The 24,808-nt window shown below is 39.3% G+C and overlaps 1 protein-coding gene across 2 annotated transcripts in view; it reads right to left on the bottom strand.

Annotated features, from left to right (window-relative positions):
• Window positions 1-24,808, bottom strand: part of PARD3B (par-3 family cell polarity regulator beta) — a 647,317-nt gene that overhangs the window by 54,140 nt on the left and 568,369 nt on the right. For both annotated transcript variants that reach the window (XM_034786262.1, XM_034786263.1), the window contains one exon: window positions 17,611-17,746. In XM_034786262.1, coding sequence (XP_034642153.1) covers window positions 17,611-17,746 — 136 coding nt within the window. The remainder of the gene's footprint in view (window positions 1-17,610; window positions 17,747-24,808) is intronic.

Genomic DNA, 24,808 nt, shown 5'->3' with positions numbered 1-24,808 from the left:
GATGGACGGATGACGACAGTTACCCAAAAGCACCCTCGACACATTTTGTTACCCAGAAGGCATTGCCGGCTACACCCAGAATTCCAATGGGCAGAGGGGACTGCGGGAACTGTGGGATAGCTGACCACAGTGCACTGCTTCGAATGTCGACGCTTTCACCGTTAGTGTGGACTCACAAAGTCGAATTACTGTCCTTAGTGTGGACACAGACGTTCGACTTTGCAATATCGATTCCAAAAATTCGATGCAAGTAAATTCGAACTACTCTCGTAGTGTAGACAAGGCCTTAGAGTTCTCTCCATAGGCATTTCCCTGCATGCCTTGCTGACTCACAAGGTGTATCTGCCTTCTCTCAATGGATTAATTGTATAGCTGATGGTCCTTAAAGGGCCATAACGCAGGCTAGGCAGTGCTGATGCCAAACTGTCTGGGGGTGTCACCCAGAAGCATAGCACAAGTTTGAAATACAGACATACGTACATATCTATAACTCATAATACAAGGGTGATACAAATATATAAACACAATTATCATATCTGGCAAATTAGGACATCTTTGCAGATATCTTACATGGCATATCTGGTTGATTACTTCGTGGGAGTTAGCATCTTACTCGACAACCTTTGTACAATATTTGCTGCAAATATATAACAGTGGTTGCAAAATGATCTATATGGTCATATTTTTAAATCAGCTAACGTCACAGTAAGCTATGGCCCTGCCAACTATGATAGCTGTATGGTACTTTATCTGAGACTTCTAAGAAGAAAAAATGATAGGCTGGTTGCAAATAATTTCCCAAACCTGCCAATTCTTCCGAAGAAAACTGCCCCCAAACCAAAAATTATGTGAATATGCACATAAAGATTAAACCCAGTGAACAAATATCTTAGAGCAGCAGAGGGCCTGTGCTGGAATGACAAGGCATGAGTTGTCATGTGCCAGCGAGTGTTGTCATGAACTGACTGTTAATTGGGTATTTGGAAATACTTTCTTGGATTTACCTACAAATAATTGGTGGTACCAAAAAAGAGTATGGCCACAAGCAGAGAAGTGCTCTCTTTCATGCGGAGAATGAGACTACTTTGCAAACGGTAGTCTCACTTCTTTTGCTCAGGAAGGGTTTCATTTCATTCCTCCTTGTTCACACTTGACTTGTCTTACGGTCTGTTCTCTGAATCCAACATAAGTTTAGGGCTAGGAAATTACTTAGCCAGGAACTATTTGGGCTTTGCCGTTCAATACAGGGACCAGTGAGCACGCCTGGCACTGGTTGGGTATTTTTTGTACACAAACAAACCTCTAAAAATCTATAGATTGACATAGGGAGTCCATTAAACGTCTCAGTGCAGGGACTGTCTATGTGTTTGTACACTGCCTAACATGAAGGGGTCCTGGGTTATGATTGGGGTCCCAAGGTGCTACCACAATATAAATAATAATAATAATTCTCTTCCCATAACTCCCATGCTCCCTTTTTGGGGGGAGATCTCACTCTGGATGGCATTCTACTTCTCTCTTGGGTTCTACCTTGCCTATTTCATACGTCATGAATTTCCTGGTGAGCTACTGGTGTTCCCTGCTATGTCCTTTCAGCTTGTGGTTTGTTAGAATGGAGTTATATGGAGTGTAACACAGCTCTCATGCTGACTGAAAACTCCAGCTTCCACTGAACTACACCAGAGAAGGCAATGATACAAAGCCACTGCCTGGGATGGGGTAGGACAGGCGCATGTAGGACACACAGGACATAATAATAATAATAATAATTATACTCACCTAGCTCACAGGGGTGATGTGAGACTTAATGGGTGGGACCCAGTGCATGAGTCCTTAGGAGCACAAGTCTCATTGAAAGTCTAAGTCAGTTCGGGTTTTTTGAAAAGCCCACCCAATATCTACCCAGCACCCTGAGATCTTTGGACAGGAGGCTGAAAATAAGCATAGCATGCCATATGCTTTGCTGCTTAGTACATTTCTTGTGATTATCTGTTAAAGGGCTTGCTCCAGATGCTTGTCTGACCTCCCTTCTCAAGGCTCTCCTTTTGTCTGTGAGCACTTCTAATCACATAGGTTGCCATTCAGCATGCGAGAAAGAGCCATGGTAAGAGGAATTTGCTCTTTGACCTGCAGGTCTCCCCTCTGCTGAGACACACTTGGTTTTTGTTTTCTATTAGGTGAAAATTGAGGAAAAACTGAAGGAGGTAAAAATGAATTTGTCCCCATCTCCCTCTTAATGTTTTGTGCACATGTCAAAATTCAAAACTCACCATTTTTACCATTCACACAGCTCTAGCGACTGGACATTTTAAAAAACAGCCATTTGACTTGATACATTTTTCTTTTCTAGTCAAAGTGGAAGAAAGGGTGTTATACAGGGAGATGGATTTGCTGAACTCAGGGAGTTGGCCAAACAGGTCTTTTCCACCCCTAGATTCTATGATACCCTCATTCCTACGTCTTTCAAGACCTTCATCCATCTCTGTTTAATTTTTAAATCAAAAGGCAAACATTTAAATTTAAAAATTCTAACTGTGTCCCTAGTTCAAAAGAATATTTCGGATGTTTTCCTTACAGACAGAAAAAGGGATGTATTTTGGTTTCCTGGTTTTGCAATGAAAGTTGAAACAGTGATTTTGCGTTATTATAACACTCATCATTTCTCCCTCTAATTTGGATGGTTTTTAATAAAGCTCCATTGATTTCACTGAAAGAAATCCCTCCTGGCAAAAGCAGAACACACACGCTGATTGCTAAATATGCGGCAATTATCATATTCAGCAGCACACTTTAATATCTTATTTATAGATGTATCTATCTATAATTTGCTTTAATTAAGTTGCATTGATTTTAATGACAGAAGGAGTCCTCAAAGAAGGGACGAGTGTTATATGATCCCATCAATACCGCTCTGCCATTGTTTGGACATAGGATAGCACCTTCAATACTTCTCCATTGTATACTCTTTTCTTTTTCAAGTGGCTGTGATGGCAAACCCAAATGACGTTCAGTGGAAAACCTCAGAATTGCCTCTATTTGACTGAGATCACTTTGACTTCCCTAGTACGTGCTAAACCTACATACAGGATAGTTTTGGAGAATGAAGAAGGAATCAATGTTTTCCATGTGCTCATGGAACTGCACTATGGCTTCTGAGGAATTTCTTGCCTTTGTTTCTATTTTAAGTTTGGGGTGTGTAATTTTATATTTATGTCTTAAATTATTATATGATGCCCTGAATATCTTACGTTGGGTGGGGAGGCAACTAATTCTTACCCTTAGCATCTCCTTGACAGCTCAGAATGAGGAGCAAATATTTTAGGGACCTGATCCAACAATGGCCCTGTGTGGGTTGACCCCTGTGTCTGCACAGAGTCCCAGGTGCAGGGTCAAGGCCTCACTGATTTTTTAAATTAATGCTCTGTGGGCTCAGGCTTATAAGGTGCCGAGCATTCTGGACCTGATCCAGCAAAGTGCTTAAGCATGTGCTTAACTTTAAGCACATGTATAGTCCCATTGATTTCAATAGGACTACTCACATGCTTAACAAGTTAGGGGTGTGTTTACATGCCAGAGTACTCAGCACTTTGCAGGATCAAAGACTCAGAGTAATACCTCCTTTGCCCCTCCTACTATTTTTGACAATGTTTGTCATCATGTTAATAGCATCAAATTCTTCTTGGAAAAATCATGAGAAGTGAGATACACCTGCATCTCTCCTCAGGGTCACTTCCTTTTCTCAGTGAAAATATATAATTAAATCAGGAACCAGACATGTTTTCGCACACACTTCACCACCATTCTAACAGTGGAGAACCCTGTGTCCCTATGTCCAAATTAATTCACAGATGCTATGCTGATTACCCCTGTTGATGATCTGTCTCAAACATTTTTAGGACAGCAAGTAATATACTGGAATGTCTTTAAAACATTACCTCTCACTATCTTAATCTATCGCCCACTCTTAGTGTGTATATATTTTTCCACACAGGGTGAAAAATAAGCACTAGTTTTCTAAATCACTGCATTTCAGAATACATCAACATTAATTTTGTAAGAATTATCCATTTTAAAGAATTATCCATGTTAAAATGCAAGGGCATGATCTCAAAGGAAGATCTTCAAGGCAGCTATGCTTGCACATTTTCAGTTTCTGGTCATCATTTTTCATTCACTGATTATCGCTATAAGCGTTGATTAATAGTTATGTTCATGCTGCTAGAATGCATTTCCCTTGGGTGAAGAAAACATTCTTGTATAAAGAAAAAAGATGATAATCACACCATCCTTCCTCTTTCCCATAAAAAATGCACAGAGACAAGCACATCAGAGTTACTGATGATCTTGGTTTCCCTGGTTAGTGGTTTTGAACAGTTTTGCTTAAAAGATCAGCCAAAGCAGTCAGAACATTAATTTGACAATCAGCTTGCTAGACAATTAAGTGTTTCTTAATCTCATGAGCCCTCTTCTTTTGGAAAACAAACAAACAAAAAGAGATATAAACAATAGGGCTTAGATAGTGGTGTTGCTGATATACAATGATTTTGTTTGTCAGCATCCCTCTTCCTTATCCCAAAACCACCAGGAAACTTCAATGACAACTGTGCATCAAACTTGAAACTAGTAGGGCTGATTAACTTAGTATTTATTTTTTCTCCTCAGTAAGACCCTAGCTCTTACTCATTGAGGTGAACTTGTGACTTAGATTTAGATACAGAGAAAAAATCTTTATAAAGACAATAGACTGAGGGACTACAAACGTAGATGGGAACTTTAAAAGGGAAACAGGCTGTTCCTATACAGTGGTTGTGTTTAAAAACATGGCAATTGCCATAGATGAATAGAAAACATGATCTCATCATTTGCCGTATCCCCTATAACTAAATATAGAGAATTCAGCAAAGGGGGAGATGAAGTTATCTAAGGCAAAACTAAAAAAGGTTTTGAGCATAGTCACTCTGAGTGGATATTCTGTTTTCTGAACCTCTGCTCAATGATCCCCTGGTCCCAGATCCTTGAGGGCTATCAGTTTCCTTTGCCCAGGCTAAATTAGATCATTTCCTGGCCCGTGACTTTCTCCCTGGGTGGCTTTTCTTTCCATTAATCCTATAATGTGTTTTTGTTAATTCTACCTCTTAATTGTCTTTAATGAACACCAGACTGGTGATCCTCACTCACAATACTTACTACTCATGGTTAAAACAGAGACCCTTCAACTAATAATAGAAGAACATTAACCCTCCCCCCCACCCCCAAACTTCAGTAGAGAGACTTATATCATATCTGCCGTTTCTTCCTCAGACAGTAGGTGCATTTCAATTACTTTAACATGGAACCAGATCAATTCACATAGTCTCATCCCAAACCTCTAAGAGGAGGAGCCATTTAACTTATGATTAACTTTTTGGGGGGGGTTGGTGGGGGGGAATCAGCATAGGCCATCTCCCTTTTAAGTATGTTACAAAATGCTGTGAGCCAGTTCTTCCCATCGCTTCAAAAATCTACCTTAAATCCAACTCTTTGTGTTAGCCTATGATTGAGACTAGGCCCCTTTTTGCTCCTCCCTAGTCTTGCATTCTTTGCTTTTCCCTTCACTGTAATTAGTTTACAAGACTACTTATCCACATGATTACCGCTTTTAAATTACAGTCTTCTTTTCTTTTACTCCAGTTCATCATCTTGCATCATTTTGACTTGCTAGCCGTGTACCCAGTTCTAGAAGGCATTTTCTCATTATGTTATCTCTTAATATAAAGCATTTTGAAATACTTTGTATAAGAGACACTGTATGGAGTAAATTGAATTGAATTTTTTTTTTTTCTCAAAGTCAGGGGCTTTCAGCATCTTTCTTCAGCTAAGTCAGCAGAGTTCTCAGCACCCAATGCCAATGTGCAATGGTTACTCTTTGTAGCACAGGCACAATCATTTAACTTTACTAGGGAAAATGGGATTGTAATGTTAGAACCTGGGGAGCAAACAGGAGAGCATCTCAAGATTTACATTCATTATGGTGATGGCAGACTAAAGTCTCCAGGCCAGCTTTTGTAGCATTTAATGCTCAGAATCTGACTCTGATATACTGCCATATCTGCCTGCATCTGGTGTTGATGCTGGATGCGGGGGTGGTGTGTGTGTGTGTTGGAGAGGGAGGGAAATAGCAGGGCATGGAACAAAATTGCAGAGCAAGTGGTGGAAATAGACAGTGAAAAGCTTCCTACAGTTAGGCAGACTCACAGGGGAGAGAAAGCCTTTCATTGTCTATAAAATCTTGCCTTGCTGGAGGTCCTCAAGAATGGAAGGGGTAGCCTAGAGGCAGAAAATCTCTCACTTGTATTATTACATTCTAAACACTTAGCTACTGTACCAACCAGTGCACTACCTCAGGGAAGAAAAGGAGATAGAGGGGGAAAAACAGAACAAAGAAAAAAGCAAGCAAGCCAGCAGATAAAAGTGGAAAACAAACCCCCTCCACAATCCCGCCCCCCAAATAGCTCATGTTAAAGAAAAAAGCAAACAGTTATCATCAAGTTGTTAAAATTTAACCCCAATTCCTTCTATTGTGATTTAACAGCACACTGGAACAACCTTCTTAGAATTTCAATGGTTAGTCTGTATCACGGGGTATTAAATCCACCTTAATCCTGTTAAACACAGATATGACTAAAGAGAGTCTCTCTCTTGCAATGGCATTATGACAAAAGCTCTCCACACTGCCAATTCAATCTGTCTGAAAAAAAAAATATCCCTGGATTAATACTGAGCAAACTGCATCAGCATGAGCAGGTTTCAAGAGCAGTTGCTTTCCATATGCTCTGGCATCAGGTTCTTTTGGATCCCGTGGTACCAGTCTGCAAATGCTACAGACATTGTTTCTCATGCTTGCAACTGCTGTTGGGTGGCGACCTTCCTTGCTTGCTGATACCAGTTGAGCAGTTGGTATAGTTTCTCTGTGATCTGGTACTGTCTGTTGTTTGCTGGTACCAGATGGATACCAGATGGGGTATTGTGGGCAATGCCTTCCCTGTGTTCCAGTCCCAAATTCACTGCCGAGAGGGTCAGTCTGGTCAGTTAGTTGACTCCTAAATGGCACTTCAAAGCAGTACTCTGAAAAATCTCAACATCTGTTCCTTACTCCTAATGACCTTAAAAAATGTTATAGTCATACTTTCCTTTACCCAAGGAGTTACAATACATCTGCAGAAAAATACAACCTTCCAACAGCTTGCAGACATCATACTCACTCCTGGCTAATGGCACTTCCAGAAGCTACCACCTCAACTACTACGGTCAGGACTGAATGTGAAGTATAATCAATATATTCTTTTTCTGTAATAGTGCCACAATACAGAAGTTCAGAGATACAGTAGGGCAGCTTTCAAACAGTATTTTTAGTGGCAAAATGGAATAACAAGAAAACAACAACTTTAAGTGCCTTTGAACAGTATCAGGGATACCTTAATACTGAGCACAAAGCATGGAGAGAGAAGAAAAAAGAGAGAAAGCAGTGGAAGAGACCTGTTATAAGTATTAATTTTTGATTTGGGTCTTTCAAGTTGTCGACCTGATTGTCGAACTGGAGACAGAAGTAAAAAGGTCAGTTAGTGGTTTTAAATGCTGCATACCACAGTTACTTCCAATGCCATTCTGTAAGGTTTTTTTCAAAGTTTACTTAAGAAAATACAGTTGCGCTTAGTTAAATTATCTATACACTCAGCACTAGAATGATGTCTGATGGAAAATATAGCTGACATCAAAGCATATTCCCCACCCCCCAATTTGCTTCATAGAGAAGTTATGATAAACAGGTTATGTGTTCCCCAAGGTTACCATGGAAACTCTTTCTTTCCAGGCCATCATTTACAAAGGTAAAATTTGCATTAAAATATGATGGAATTTGATTTTTTTTTTTTGTTAGACTCAAGTGGGGTCATGCTACCATACAGTATAGCTATTATTTCAAACTTGGGAACATATGTTGAAGGGAGAGATCTATTAATCCCTGTAAGCACCTGGGTGACCAATTACAGTTTAATTGCTAACTTGACAGGTATCTCCCTGGCAAATTAATGGAAAATACTTTGAAAATTAGCCTCTAATGCAAATAGAAATGTTAATATGGATCTGCTAGTTGGTAGCCACCAAACAGTACTTTATTAATTCCCTATGTAATTCCTCAGGAAAGGCAGAATTTAGATTGTCAAAATTTCTGTTTTGCTGATGACAGGACGGATATGTAGGGCACCGTCATGTACTTTGAATGATACATGTGTACCACTTCTTTTGGAAAATATGTTGTGAAATTACTGTGCCTTATATGTAATTCAAGTAGAGGTATATTACATAGAAGCAAGAGTGTGGGATGTCTGCAGGGGTCAGGCTCTGCTTACCTTGTTTTGAATGACCTATCGTGAAATGGGACTTCTGCCACCTTGACTTCACCAGGGTCAAGATTTCATCCTGATCTTTATCCGCTGCTGCTATGATTTGTTCTTGGGAATACCTTAATGTGTAAAAAACTTACCCACTCTGTTCTCAGATACCAACGGCCTCCAGGTCCCAAAGTAACTACTCTCACATTAATTACATATACAGTACTTTCAATAACCTACAAAGGGGCACATCTAATAGCCTGCTGAATATATGATTATATTGTTCACAATAATGTGATGTATAATAATTATGACAATCACTACTTTTGGCACAGCAAATATAAACATTTAAGAGTAGAACAATGTACTCACGACCAAAACTGGACTAAACAGAATGTCAGAAGAAATCCTGGAATAGCCTCTCTTTTACACAGTCTCACACGACTAGCAGATACTGATGGTATTAATACAGAATTTAATACACCTCTACCCCGATATAACGCGACCCGATATAACACGAATTCGGATATAACGCGGTAAAGCAGCGCTCCGGCGGATCAAAGCAAGTTCGATATAACGCGTTTTCACCTCTAACGTGGTAAGATTTTTTGGCTCCCGAGGACAGTGTTCTATCGGGGTAGAGGTATATACTATTGGTAACACATCTGTGGTGACCTAGCACTTCAGGATTAACAGATTATGCACCATGACTACCTGGGCCTTAGTGGAGGTGGTAGGGATAGAACCCATATCTTTCTGCTCCAAAAAGCATTCAAACCTCTACCACTTGATTTAAAGGAGAATTTAGTTAGCTATTGCCAGTATGGGACATACGACATGCAACTCAGCAGCAATGCAGTGGCTGTGAGACACATACACATTAGCTAGACTATTATTTACATGACTACAATAGAAAAAGGTAACAAAACATAAACTGTGGCATTTGCCACACTAATTGCCAAACAAATAAATGGTTGATCTGCAAGTACCATAAAAAGACAAAAACCAGCTTAACATCAAGGTTGATCCCTTAGATCAGTTTACTTTGAACAAGTGTCTGTTATCATGACTCAGACAGAGTCCTTTTTTGTACTGGTAAATTTCTAAGCACAGAGACTTTAAAAAAAATCCAATTTACTAAAGTATACATGAACATTAAAAAAACAGATTTTAAAATTAGAAATGCAAACACAAAAAGAATTAACTAAGAATTTGTGCAGAGCTCCTTAACACAGCACATTCACTAGATGGAATGCTTTTTAATTAGATGTTTGCAGTGTTGTGGTTGTCATATTGGACTCAGGCTATGAGAGACAAAGTGGGTCAGGTAATGCCTTTTATTGGACTGGTGAAAGAGACAAACTTTTGAGCTTCACAGAGCTCTGTGGGGACCTGAAGAAGAGCTCTGTGGAGTTTGTCCCTTTCATCAACAGAAGTTGGTCCAATAAAAGATATTACTTCACCCACCTTGTCTCTCTTTTCATTACATCACATCTTTAGCATTAAGAGGTCAGTGCTCCTTTTTCCAAGCTCCCATTAACAATTAGAGTTGGTCACAAAAATGTGGACCGAAAATTGAAAAAGAGACTAGGTCTTGGACAAAAGAGCCAAAGTCATGTAATGCATCAGCCTGACCTGGTAAATGGAGTTTTCTTCTCCCATTTTTTGTACTGTATTTTAATGCTGTCTTGTTATTAGATTAGCATCTGCACTTCAGACCTTATACTAGGAACTAATAAAGTTATCCACCCAATCTCTCGGTGTCTGAGTCACTGACTTTATTTTTCATTCTAAATAATTATAACAATGTCGCCTGTTTGCTGAGAAAAATCAAGCCTCTATATATTCATAGATAATTGCTTATACACAACATCCAGCGATACATTCTAATTACTTTTCACATCTTTGCTGTGAAGAAATCTTGAAAACTCTAGTGTTCTCAACTGCCTGACAACAACATACCCACGCTACTTTCAAAGCTCAGTGCTACTGGACTTGTGGCTATGATGTAATTTAACAAACAGTTCTGCTAAATGCATTTTGCAGTGAGCATTTCCTTCAGAGAAACTTTAAGGAAATATATCTTACAGCTTATGCCAGGGTTTTTTAATTTGTAAGGGGGGGTTGCACTCAAAGACTTGCTACATGAAAGGGGTCACCAGTACAAAAGTTTGAGAACCACTGGCTTATGCCGTAACATTAAAAAAACCAAACCACACCACAAAAGACAAAACAACAACAACAAAAACCCACAACCTCCCAACTATATAGATATATCATAAAAAGGTCAGTCCAAAAAATTCATGTTTTTGAAAATATATTTTAAAATATCTTCAATGGCTATAATATTTAACTATAGCTATGTTATTTTTACAAATGAGAGAGCTGTACTTTGGCATACGCTCAATGAAATTGTTGCTTTGCATGATACAACTCATTTTGGCCTCTACGTTATTCCATGAGTTCTGTATAAACCACTGTGGGCTGCTGCACCGACGTTATTCTGAAAGCTGCCTTCAATTACCTTAAATGGACAAAGTTTTGAAAGTCCTTACTCAAAATGCCTATTGATTTCTGGAAGTTTTCCTAAGTAAGGACTGCAGGGATATGGAGCATTTACCTTCTCATTCTACAGTAGCTAGGTAGATCTTCTGTAAGCTATTTTAGGGAACTTGACAGATCAGTATCGCATAAAAATGAAGACATACAATATAGAGAGATTTGTATATAACACTGCAAGAGTTAGGAGCCAAAAATGTCAATTTATTTTAAAATACACTAGATATTTAATATTAAAAATAAAACCTTTTGCAACTCCTTCCATATGGGGATCTGACTTTGAGCCTTGATTTTGGTCTATCAGACCCCAACCCAACAAAGTACTCAAGCATCTGAGTAGTCCCACTGATTTCATGTGCTTAAAGTTAAGTGCTCTGCTGACCAAGGCCCCATTCCAGAAGTCAGAAAAATCCCTTACTAGTGGAAGAGGGAGGTCAGTTTTTACTTTTTGTCCCCACTGTAGTCAGAGTTGTGAGCAGCTGTATTTGTTCCTATGGTATGTGGGGGCACTGACTTGCTGGAGGTCAGGAATTGAGCTGTCATGCAGGAATACATTTCTGCAAGGGAAAGGGAAGGTTCACAGAGAGAAATACTAGCTCTGACAACTTCTCATGAAGGCTCAGCATTAAAACCCCCATCCTCTTTCACTTTCACCATGATTCACGCTCTCTCACATATGAGGCAAGCCTGAGATCTGGCATGTTTATGAGTGTGCACACATGCTCATGTATGGAGTGATTCTTAGAAAAGCCAGCAGGTGGCTAGAAAATTGGAAAAGCTGGACTAGAAATGGTTTGCCAAAAAAGGAAATAATTCTCAAAGAGCCAGCTACCTTACCACTCAGATAAACCACATTGCCCCACTAGCAAATACAAACCCACAAATAAATACACATAGGTCCAAGCTTTTAAAAGCCCATTTTTGTATGCAGAAAACTGTGCACCAAATGACATGCAAACGCCTGTTTAAGCACACAAGTGGCAGTAATTGCTCACACCTCCCATGGCATAATCACTTATTCAGTAACTCCACTGATCGTCTAAATCACCAATTAGATGTTTGTTTCTGATGTCCCTTAAATATTTCAGCTAAGTGGGTTAGTTTGTACTTAAAAATTATAAAATAAAACCTCTGGGGTTCTTTACAATACATCAACACATGCGGCAGCAGCTGTTACGTTTTTTGTGATATTGTGCTCAAATTCTCAGCTTGAGAGAGACGAGATGATCATTCACTAACTGCACGAGATGTGACCACTGCAGCATGCGTTAATATATAAAGTTCTCCTGAGTGTGCTGGGAGCTGTTTAAAGATGACTTCATCCATATATACGAGAGGCATTGTTGATGTATCAAAGTAGTAGTCTTTTACAGCAGTAAGCAAAGGAAAGAAACAGGATATTATTTGCTTCTGTTTATTTAAATCATTCACTTGGAGATGTAACAGAGAAGCTTTAATATTTGCTCCCCTCAGACGCCAACTTCTACATTTAAATATTGTGAAAAGCAACATCTTGATTTTCAGAATAAGCGACACTACATATTATTGGAATTCAACATAATTTTTAAGGCATGCATGCTACCCAGTGGAGTTTATTAAGATGGTATGTAATAGTATTGCTTCCCTTGGTAAAGAGAAGAGAGTACTTTGACAACGTTAGCTAAGAGACATCAGCATTTCAGGTTCTGCTCTAGTTTAGATATTTTGTGCCTATTTCAACTTTGGCATAAGGAGGAGTGACTCCAAATTATGGAGTCACTCATGCTTACCACTAATAATGGGTAGATTTGGGTCTCTGTGTGTCCTTTCTGGAACAGTTTATTTTTCACATGAGGTTTGGCTAAGATTTCACCACGACAATCCTCCCGCATCCCACAAAAAATCAGAATCTCATTGCTTGTCAGAGCAGATGACATCGTTTCAGAATTATCCCAATCCAAACTCTTCACAGGTCAGACAGAATAGAAGCTTTGGACAAAGAGGAGTTCTTGATGGGTAAAAACACATTTTAATAGGAGGTTTTAATCTTCATTAGTCATAAGATGCTTTTGTAATAGCACAAGTATTTCTGAATGCTAGTTTTCAAAGTTGCTCTACTCTAAACGAGTTTACTTTTCCCCTAAAAAGAATTAAATGTATTCAACTGAGTAGTCGTCAGCAGAAAATCTGGAATTCATAGGAGCTCTCCTATGGTTTCCCTTAGTACATAAAATTGTCATTTCTCCCATTGCACTAGAAGACAGGAATGTTATTATTCTAGAAGTTGGAATTTTGGTTTTTAACCATGATCCAAAACAAACGTTTGTGGTTTTTTGGAACCTAACCTGCTTTAAACTCAACATCCTGAAGCTGGAATTAATTGCTCATTAAAACACAAAGAGCTCCTTTTTCACTCCAAAGTAAGTATAGAACCTTTTGACACATTATGGAAAAATAATGCAGTTCTCAACCTTCCTTTTCTCTGTTTGATTTTTAGGTATGGACCTTTGCCAGATACACAATAAACTGCTTGGCCTTTAACACAAAAGGGTATGATTCTTCTTTTTGTAACCTTAATTGGGAACTGACAAAATTCACTACATTACAAAATTGCTTCAATCAAAACCTGTTGACAGATAATATATTAAGGCCTAGTGCACAGATCTGAGTGGAGATCAGATAGCTGAAGAAAGGATTTTTTTCCTTTCATTTTTTGTCAACATATAAATCTAATTTGCAAATGAGGAATAAAAAGTCGTAAGATCTGCTATATACAAGGTATCCTATAGGATATTGTCAGGCTGCTGCAGTTTCCTACAGGTGAAGAACCACACTCGATTTGTAATGAATTATACACAGTCCCTGGAAGAACATGAACAAAATAAGGCTGCAGGAAGAATTTAATGTCCCGGTGAAGACAGGACTGAGGTTTTAAGTAACAGGATTGGTATGAAATCTGTGACACAATCCAAGTAAATCCACAAATAGGTTTTTTATTCTGAGTTTTTCAAACTTTCTCTCTCTCTCCCTCCCACACACATACTTTATTGCCTTGATTGAACATTCGTTTCCCCCCCTTATTTTTTGTTTTGTTTTCTTGTTTGTGAAGCAATGGGAAGGGCAGCACTCATAAAATGTGCCTGCTGTAATTCCCTCCAATTCCTAAAGGGACTGTCCTAAGTTCCTATGGCCCATCTCTAACAAAGTTCTCTTAGGATTTGAACAACAGCTCATTTTAAGTCAATGGGACTCTCTAATGGGCTTTGATATTGTCATGAAAATGTGCATTATTTAACGGGTGGGCTATTCAGACGTATACATACGTGCACGCACGCACTCACTGACATGGGAACCAGTACACTCCAATAATACACCCACATGGTTACCAGTGGACTTCAGTTTTTTCAATGAAAATAAAACAGCCATTTTTTTTCTGGAAAGTATTTATACTTTATAATCAACATCTCCCTTTACTTAACTGGCCCTAGAGAAATAAAGATGTTTCACTTTAAGCCATCTAACCCTTGTGAATCTGGCTTATCATTTTTCCCTAGAGTAATGAAGCTGGAGAGAGAGAGTCTAAAGAGCACGAAACCAAACAGCCACCCAAAAAAACAGAGTAACTGGAAACAATTTTGAAGTTTTATGCTAGATAGTACAAACCGTGCCATATAAATGTATCTCTTTACTTAGACATACTAAAACTGAATTATTCAGCTGTTCCTTAGAAAAAGAAAAAGCAGGCTGAGAAAGAGGGAGAGCAGAAAAAAGAGCGAGGGAGCAAAAATATATACAACAACAAATGAGAAGAACAGAGGAGAATTGAAAAAAACATGGAGGTGGGGGAAGGAATGAAGAGCGACTAGCAAGCTTATTTAAAATGAATTTTTGACCTTATTTTTAAAACATTTATGGATCCCAATTGCCTGTCATGAGATTATGTTCCCTTACAATGCTGGCTTTTCAGCTGGCTCTGCACTTTAACTTGATTTATCCCATTTTTTAAAAAGTAGATTGTTAGAAATACCCTTTCCACCAGAAATTCTGTCCCATTATAGTGTCAGCTAAAGGCCACTTGTCAATGTCAGCTTTGTAAGATAGAAATGTGCGGTGTGAGCTCTCAGACTTATTTTTTGGAGGACAAGCCCTAACGTCCATCTCTGAACCTCCTGCTTCGCTGTGGATAGTGTCTTCTTAAATGATCTTATGTTATTTTCCAATTTATCTGAATGTTTCATTAGCTGGTGTACAGTGATTACAGCAGCTGCTGTACATTAGCAAGACATCTTAAAGGAGAGCTGGCTTAGGTATCATGCTGACTGACAAAAGCATAGTATTAAACTTATCTAGTATTAAAAATACATCAGGAGGCCTCTCCTCTTCTCCAGCTGTGAGAAGAAAAGCCCATAAAGCCCATAACAGCAGGATTTCCTCCTGCTCAGCCGCCTGCTGCCTCTTTAGGGGAGAGATCTGACAAGTGGAGACTAAAGTAAGTTTTTCTTTATTTACAGTGATGGAATTAGTCATCAGATTGTCTTTTTACTGGCGAACAGAGGTTGAGGAAATTGGCTGTTGCTCAGTCTGTGTTACCATAACGCTGCCAGGGATCAGTGTTAAAACCAGCAGTGGAAGGGCCCAAATCAGAGGGGTGCTCTTGAACTACCAACAAGTGTGAGGAGAAATGGAGCAGTGGCCACCATTTTCCCTGGTCCAGAATATGGTGCAATACCAAACTGGGGATGGAGAGATTGTGGCAGGCAGGAGATTTCGCTCTTGTATCTTCCCAGTTGTTGATACTTTTTAGAGAAGGTCAGGCACTCAAGGCCTTTGAAACTGTACAAGTGACTTCGACTGGTGGAACTATTTAGGTGTTGCAACAAACTTCAGCCATCAAGGTAAAGTTAGAATTTAGAGCAGACACTATATAGCAGGTCTTCCTCTCAACAAAAACAGTTAAAAATTCATGCCTTAGAAAGAGGAACAGAAACTATCTTGATGCCTCTAATATTAATCAATCTAAGACTGAGAGCTTTAAAGCTCTCTCGGGTGCTTTGATTAAGGACATCTTGCCTCACAGGAAAAAGGAAGCTTTGGAAATCGGTAATCTTTGGGCATTACATTTAATAGAAAAGGCTTAAAAGGGATTACCTATAAGGGACCTTCGTGAATCTTTGGAAATTATATTGGACCATAAATCTGAACCTCTTTGGAGGGGTAATAAAGCCTTATCAGTTTCAGATAAGAAGTGGAAATCCTCAGTCTGCTTTAGGTGCATCATTGGCCAGGTCTGGAGTATCTGCCAAGACACTGATTATTTCTTTAACATCTGTCTTGGATAGATAGATATATTTTATTTAGATTATAAATTTGGTTTGTTAAAAGATTTTTTTAAACCAAGAATGGAAATTTAACAGATTCCCAAATTTGGTTCACAACCTTCAAGCCCACAGAACAAAATTAATTGCTCTAAGGGATCTTGCTGGGAATGATATTTCTGAAATTCACACATGCGTAATATACACTTGTGATTGCGATAAAGCCACGTTTTGTTTTTTAGGAACACAAAGCACAGTAACTGAAGATTTCAATTTTTCATTCAAACTGATAGTCTGGCAAGTTTGGGGAATACTGGAGACATTGATGATGTTAGTACTTATAAAAATTCAATTATACTTGGGTTTTAACATGTTTTAAATTGTTACATTTGTTTTTTAAAACAAAGTTTGAATTTAGTTTAAATTGCACCACGAATGGCAGCATGATAGAGAGTTGCATGTCTGAACATTGATTGGCCTTATTTATTTTTAGAGACCGAGCGCAGCCCTGAAATTCTTGTCCAGGCAGAACTCAGAGAGCTGCAGGCCCCCATAATGGTCTCCTATGATATTAAGATATTCCATATATTTAAGGCATCAGAGGAGTCAGGAGCCTTCTGGATTCTATTGCTGGCTCTATCCCACACTGGCACGGTAGGCCCTTGGGACAGTCACAGCACTTTGTTCTCCAGCATCCCTAGCTGTAATATGGGGAAAACGGAATTTTCCTACTAGACAGCTGTGTTATTAAACTTAATTCAATCCTGTTGGTAAACCACTTAGAGATCCTCTGAGTGAAGGCTCTATAAAAGGGCAAGGTATTAGTTTCTTCACTTAAAATGTGAAACAAGGGGAGGCAAGGGGAGTGTTTGGCCCGGACTGTTAATGGCCCTGGCACAGGTGTGCAAGGGGAGGGTGTGAGTAACCTTGCCCCCCACACTTGCGTCTCCTCATTCCCATGCAGCAACCAGGCACAATTTGAGTCTGTGTTCTCCTAATCCCCACGTCACCCCAAAGGGAAACAGCTTGATGAGCAGAGGGACCGTACTGCATCCTGCTAAGAGACCTAGTGCCGCCTTGTGTGCCTAAATGTTTTGGGAGGAATCATGCAGGCTGGGACCACCTGCAGCGAGTTGCCCCAGGGATGGGGCAAATCTGGGCCAGTGCTTACATCTAACTGGGTGGACATGACAGCATTGGAAATGACTCACTTTAGTAGAGTTTAAATTATATAAATGATTTGTTTGATGGGCTGAAGTTACTTACAAAACCCAAATAGTCATGTTAAACAGATACAGAGACACAGTATCTGGAAAACAAAAACAAACCAGCCAATGTCTTCTGCAAGCTTTCCACACTTCAAAAAGATTTGCTGGATAGCAACCTACCCAGTGCTGATCATAATCAGATGACCGTGTTCTCATCTCATCATCCTCGTAGAAAGGTAAACCGTCTCGCCTGGCCTGATGGTATTCCTTCCGTAGCTTCTGGATACGGTCTGCATTCCCACCAGCTGGACAGCCACTGGAAAATAAAATAATAAATTACATATGTACACTTCCCACCCTCCATATAATGCTGATACCAATGTGATGAACTCTGACCCTCTCACCTGTACCCTGCACAGGCATTTCTATGAACAATGACCAATGGCTACCATATTTAAATAAATAATAATAATCAACTGCCACAGAAATATTTACTTTGTCACTCTAACTACGGAATTTTCCCTGAAATTGCGTATGACTGAGGTAAGTAGCACTCAGACCTGGAGCAGTATACACTTTCTGGTCTGATATTTCATGAGCTATCAGGGCTAGGAACAAAAAGTTCTATACCATAAAAAAGGCGGGAATCCCACTCTCAATTACAGAAAGAACTAAGGTTCCAGCCTTGAGAAATGGTGGGGGAGTCAAACTATAAAATGGGGACATTATTACATATGGAAGAGTAGCATCTGGTACTTTTAAATGTTTGTAAAATGTATTCAACCCTAATACTGCAAAGACTTATACATGCTGAACTTTATGCACTGAGAATAGTCATAATCAAGTCAATGGAGCGACTGACAGCGCATGAGTTCAGCACATGCATAAGTCTTTGTAGGATTAGGGCTGAATACATTTGACAAACATTTAAAACGATCAGATACTACGTTCCCATTTATAATAATGTCACTATTTTATAGCTTGACTTTTTTTTTCTTCCCCTATTTCCCAAGATTGGAACACTAGAAGCACTGTCTACATACCTATTTTTAGAGCACTAGCACAAGCCCCGCTAGTGCGAGTCTATGGAACTCTTCTAAAATAGTTTTTCTGTAATGAATCGTATACGGCAAATGCAGACTACATGGTAGAATAAAGGTTTTATTGGCACTTATTTGAGACATGTGCCTAATGGCTTTGCAGTAATGTGGTCACCCCAAACTCATATGAACAAAACCTTAATATTGAGGCACAATCATATATTCTCTTATCCTGCAACCTTAACTCTTCCATTTTGTGTGTACGCAAAACAATAAAGATGCTAATCACATAAGCACATGGACCATGCATAGATGTGCCAGGGCACAGTGTAGGGAATCTTCACCCTCGATATATGTTAAAGACTGTATTTGGTACCTTTTCTTTAGCAAACCCCAGAGTCAACCCAAATTCACCTGCAGGTTGCAGCGATAAGATTCAACAGGCAAATATAAGCTAAAGATGCTTTTGAAAGAAAAGTTACTCATTTAATAAAGGCAGACCTCAGCAATGTGCCCTATTTTATCCATAACATATAAACAATAAGCATAGCTTTTGAGGGTGAAAAAATCCTGATTTTTCTCTCTAGCAAAACATTTAAAGAGATTCTTGCTTTTTAAGGCTCAAGTCCCCCTCTTTATATTGGGAGAGAACTTAGAGCTGTGCTAGTGTAACATAAAGCAGTCTCACTCACTCTGGAGAAATGTGAGATGAATATGATGCCTTCTCCAATGCTCATGCAACAGTTCTGAATTTCAACTTGGCTCCTGACAATTATGTGAATATATGAACCACATTCAAACTCACCAGATGAATTCAATCAGTGCTGTGCAAATATCGCATACATAATCTATTAGTTTACCCCCAAAGAAACTGAAGCATTGAATTCAGAGAGAATGAAGTCATCAGTAATAAAAAAAAGAAACCGATAAGGCAATATTAAAAAAATCCACAATTTTCCGACATTTGCAGGGAAGATCATATGTTGCCTGTAAACTATTCTCCCATCTGCCTATAAATACATAATTAAAAAATATGGGTTTGATCAGATAGCAGTTCTCAAGTAGGAGAACAGTAGAAGAATACCAATTCAAATGCTTAGAATGCATGTCTGCTTATGCTGAAAAGAAGCCTGACCTTACAGAAGAAATATAAAAACAATGTCCCAATCAAAGTCAATTTATATTAAATAAACCCATTGGAAATACTCATTTAGGCTTGTGAGTTCAGAAGACAGAACTATTGCAGGAGGCCAACCTACAATTTGGTGCTCACATCCTGAAAGAGCTAAAAATGACCACAGACATTGCCACTTACACAATTTAGTGCCTAGCTAATTTAATTGACTTAGCTTCTCACACAATAAGCTCTTCACACATAGAGTTACACAATACATCTGATCACACACATTCACACAAAAAATTTAAGAAGGCTACAGAGTTGTCACCTATTGAGAAAAGATTTCAAGTGAACCACCCACTCCATATAAAGCCAGAAGACTTTGTAGCAGATTTCAGAATGATTTTCATGAATTTAATGCGATTGAATTAGAAGTGGCTGAGGTTGGCATGAATATCAGAATCATTGAAATGTAGGCCTAGAAGGAGTCCCCTGCACTGAGGCAGAACAAGCTAAGCCTAGGCCACCCCTGACAACCTCTTCTTAAATACCTCCAATGATGGGGCTTCCACAACCTCCCTTGGAAGCTTATTCCAGACTTAACTGCTTGAAAATTTTTCCTAATATCTAACCTAGATCTCCCTTGCCACAGATTAAGTCTATTACTTCTTGTCCAACTTTCAGTGGAAATGGAGAACAATTGATCTCCGTCCTCTTTATAACCGTCCTTAACATTTTGAAGACACTTATTAGCTCCCCCCACAGTCGTCTTTCCTTAAGACTAAACAGGCCCAGTTTAAACCTTTCCTCGTAGGTCAGGTTTTCTAAACCTTTTAACATTTTTGCTGGTCTCCTCTGGACTCTCTCCAGTTTGCCCATATCTTTTCTATAGTGTGGTGCCCAAAACTGAACACAGTACTCCAGATGAGGCCTTCCCATGGTCGAGCAGAGCAGGACAATTACCTCCAGTGTCTTACACACACATCCCAGGATGATATTAGCCTTTTTCACAATCGCATCACATTGCTGCCTCTCATTCAATTTCTGATCCACTATAACCCCCAGATTCTTTTCAGCAGTACTATCACCTCGCCAGTTATTCCCCATGTTGTAGTTGTGCATTTGACTTTCCTCTCCTAGTACTTGGGTTATTTGGACTTTTGTTACCCTGGAAGAATACTGTGACAATCATCCAGCTGGAGAGTTGAGCCACACGACCCCCCTGGGAGACTCAGTAAACCCTGGCCACACCTCTTAGGGGAGAGTGCTAGACAGAGGATCGGCACCCCAAGGGTGTGCCTAGAGCCTCCAAGATAGGCACAGTGCATGGACTCCGTTCAGATTCCAGAGGCCTAAGACACCTGGGGATTCAGTGGCTAGATCCGCTCACAGCAGTCTGAGTGGCCAAGAGGAGGTGCTTGACTAGATTCAGGGCCGGCTCCAGGCACCAGCTTCTCAAGCAGGTGCTTGGGGCGGCCGCTCCGGAGAGGGGCGGCACGTCCAGGTATTCGGCGGCAATTTGGCGGACGGTCCCTCACTCCGCCTGGGAGTGAAGGACCTCCCGCCGAATTGCTGCCGCAGATCGCGATTGCGATAGCGGCTTTTGTTTTGTTTTGTTTTGGCTGCTTGGGGCGGTCAAAACCCTGGAGCTGGCCCTGACTAGATTTGTGTCTCTGCACACTGCAAAATTACAAACAAATGTAGCATGTAAGGACTCAGCTGAATCCTTTAAAGACATATACATATATTTCTAAAAGGCAAAGAACATTTGGTTTCCAGTGGGTTTCCTAAATGCATTAATATTGCAAAGCTCTTCTTTTCGGCCGCTTACCTCAGGATCTAATTTTCCTCAGTTGACTGGCAGCCTATAAGCAACTCATGATTACATTTTAATTCCCCCCCCAACAATTATGAAAAATGAATACTTGCTGAAGCTTTCATTCACAAATGAATAATATACAAAACGAATCTCATGTTGATTCAAAAGAATGGGCTGAATCTTCCATTCACTACCTATTATAACACAAAACTAATTATATCAAAGCTACTGAAAAGAATTTATTGCCTTGAATATACATATAGAATATAAAGAAACAATACACCACACTGCAGATTAGTACTGTTCATCTATGGTACCTCTCATTTAAGAAGTCAAGACCAAAGCATTTCAGAGGATACAATATGGTGCCAGCATTTATCTCCCTACACTGAAATGTTACGTTGTTTATCAAAGTGTTTTAGCAACCTCAATAATAGGGGGGGAAGACGAAAAAATGGTTGAAAAAATGACAAAGAAAATCCATAGTCAAACATAATTCTACAGTATTTCAACGTCCATCTTTGTCAGCCACCGAGAAAGAGAGAGTTTAGGAAGCAATGAGCTTTTGTTATTGACATCTGCACTTGAGTAAATGAATGATATTCCAATAAAAGGCTTGTCAGAAAAATTCTCATTGACAATTCCAGAACCTGCAAGATAATAAAAGTAATGTCTTAAAGGTTCATAGAGACACAACTCAAGTTTTAGGAATATACATCAGGCACTGACAACCAAATCTGGGAAATATAAATCTTTAGCATTCTGAGCTATGGAAATTCCCTGAGCTTGATGGACTCTGCAGCACTTACCTTTCTGCTCTGAGCAGGAAGGTACCTTGTGTGTATGTAATTACAGACTTCACCTGTGGAAAAGGGGCCACAGCAGGATGCTTCATTTGGCAACTGTGAAATGCTTGTCAGATCCTGGGAACAGAATCTATGATTCCGCCTAACCATTTGAATGGGGATATATTAAGAGGTGTGTGCATAGACAGGTTGATAGACAAGAAGCAGATAGATACCGAGAAGCATACACCTTTCTATATCTAGAAACGTACACAAATACCTCTCAAGCTGCATGCATACACAGATAATTAGAGAAAAACCAAATTAGAGATAACTTCCTTTATAAGTTTAAGTCTACATACTAAAATTTCTGACGAGCATCCTTGAGTCATAATTTGCTCTACAATACCTAAAGAAAAAGTCATAAAAGTTACTCAGCTGCACATATGTTGTCACCTTTCAACTCTGCAGAGCAACATAAAAGCACTACAACCACTTATGTCCAAAAGGTCAAAGACTCCTAAAGCAGCACATGACCATCATTTGTCTGGATGTAAATTGAGCCCGACTGACCTTATAACATCATTGCTGACCCTTTGACATTAGGAGCTTAGTGGATAGAAGGCAGATAATATTCTTAGGCTCCTGTGGATTAATTTTTTTTTAAAGTTTTCTCTCTTTCCTATCCTTACCAGGGCAATTAGCTGTATAATTAACCTTTTCCTGTCCAAACCAGCTGACAATGTATTCACAAGAACCTCGCAGAATTATTTGAAGACTGAGACTGATAGATAACTTTTATCAAAACTGTTTATAAAGCATCTCTCTGTGACTGGACATGAAGCATCTATTTATTGTCCCCCCTTTCTCGTGACATGCAGCACCGTTTCTTATTTGTGGTGGCAGATGGCCCAGCCACTCAGGCGAGGACCATCTCTTCATTCAGGGCCACATTTTGTCTCCATTCCTGTTCCTTTTACAACCTGTAGCTGGCTATCACCGTGTCACATGAAAATGGGAAGTCAGCCTCCTTTTGCCTTAGAAAAACAAAGCTGGCATACCAAAGGGTTAACCTCATCATGAGCAGGTATAAAAGGGAGAGACATATGTAATTCCAATTAAAACAGGTTATTTGTGATCAAATGGGAAGGAAAGACAATTTTTTTAACATTTCTTGTGCATAACAAGCATGTATTCTTTGTGATGGAAAGTGATTGTTTTGTTCTGCTCAGTTTATTATGCCTGTTAGGGGGAAGCAATCACCAGATTTTAATTAATATAAAAAAAAGGTGGCTTACAGTTCAGTCTAGTTAGTGGTAATGCCTGAGTTTCTGGCATGTGAACAGTTTACTTCTGTCTTGTTGATCTGAGATGTGAATGTGTCTCAGAAGGGTTAGGAAGAGCAGACAGATTAGGGACTCGGGTGCTGACTACAACTGAACTCTCCATAAACAATACACAGTAAAAATAATGAAAAACAGATTTTCCTGGTATTGTCAGTAGCCTCTAGACAATGCAACAGTTTCTGGTTTCTTCGGTAAAGATGATATCAATTATGCATTTTATCCATCATGATAAAGTCACGTGCTAGGCATAATTGAGGGCCTTCTCTCTGAGGTAATTTCTTTTGGATTTATAAGGCAAAGTACTTAAATTGCCTTTTTTGGCACTTTGTATTACAACAGGGTTTTGTTCTTTTATTTTACTGAAGAAAAGCAGCTGGCATATTTGCAATGTATAGGTCACACCAACACAGAGTGCATGTTTTCAACCCTCCCACACCATTTACAGCAGCTTTAACAATTCAACAAAGCAAATGCTGAATGTTAAATCATTGCAAGGAAATACAGTTACATTTCTTAATGGCTATCACACCTGTATGTAATTGGCAACTAGGTTTTTTTTTATTTGCACACTACTGCTTTTCTGGACTTGAGTTTACTAACCTTTTTTTAAAAAGGCAGAAAAATTAAATAAAACACCTTGAAGACTTCTAGGAAGAGCCCCCCAGCAGGCCACTTACTACAAAAAAACAAAAGCAGGATAGATACTGGGTGACAGTACACTGCAGCATTCATTTCTGAGCTCCCATGTGATGTACGAGATGGAGGATCTGAGAACTCAAGCATAGTGAGCAATGCAATCCACATCCTAAAATATATTTTGCTGAAAACAGCAAACCCAGAGTTGACTTTATCTATTATGTCAAAGAAAGCACCTCTCCAAGTTCTTCACAAGGGACTACATTCCGCTCTGTTACACACATGCAAACCCATGCTACTTGTAGAGCAGCGGGAACTAATTCACTGTGTGGATTCTTTCTACAATACCTGGCCTAAGTAGAAAATACTGAACATTTTAAATGTCACCAGTGAAGTTCCCTAAACTTAAAATTACAATTCACTGAGTTTGTAACCCTGTTGAAGAAATAATGGACTCCTCTCTTCTTTAAAAAAAATTATTTATACCCTGCCCAAAATGTCAGGGGTGGGGAGGGGACAATAGATCATATGGTCAAAATGCATCCTCATTATAAAGTGGTTTTTTTAATGGATGATCACTACTGGGATAACATTAATCTAGTATTAGGACTTTTACGGGAAAAAAAATACAAATG

Source organism: Trachemys scripta, chromosome 11, assembly GCF_013100865.1.
Source record: "Trachemys scripta elegans isolate TJP31775 chromosome 11, CAS_Tse_1.0, whole genome shotgun sequence".
Taxonomy (NCBI): Eukaryota; Metazoa; Chordata; order Testudines; family Emydidae; genus Trachemys; species Trachemys scripta.
The sequence above is the reverse complement of the archived record's forward strand: the minus strand, read 5'-3'. Positions and strand labels throughout refer to the sequence as shown.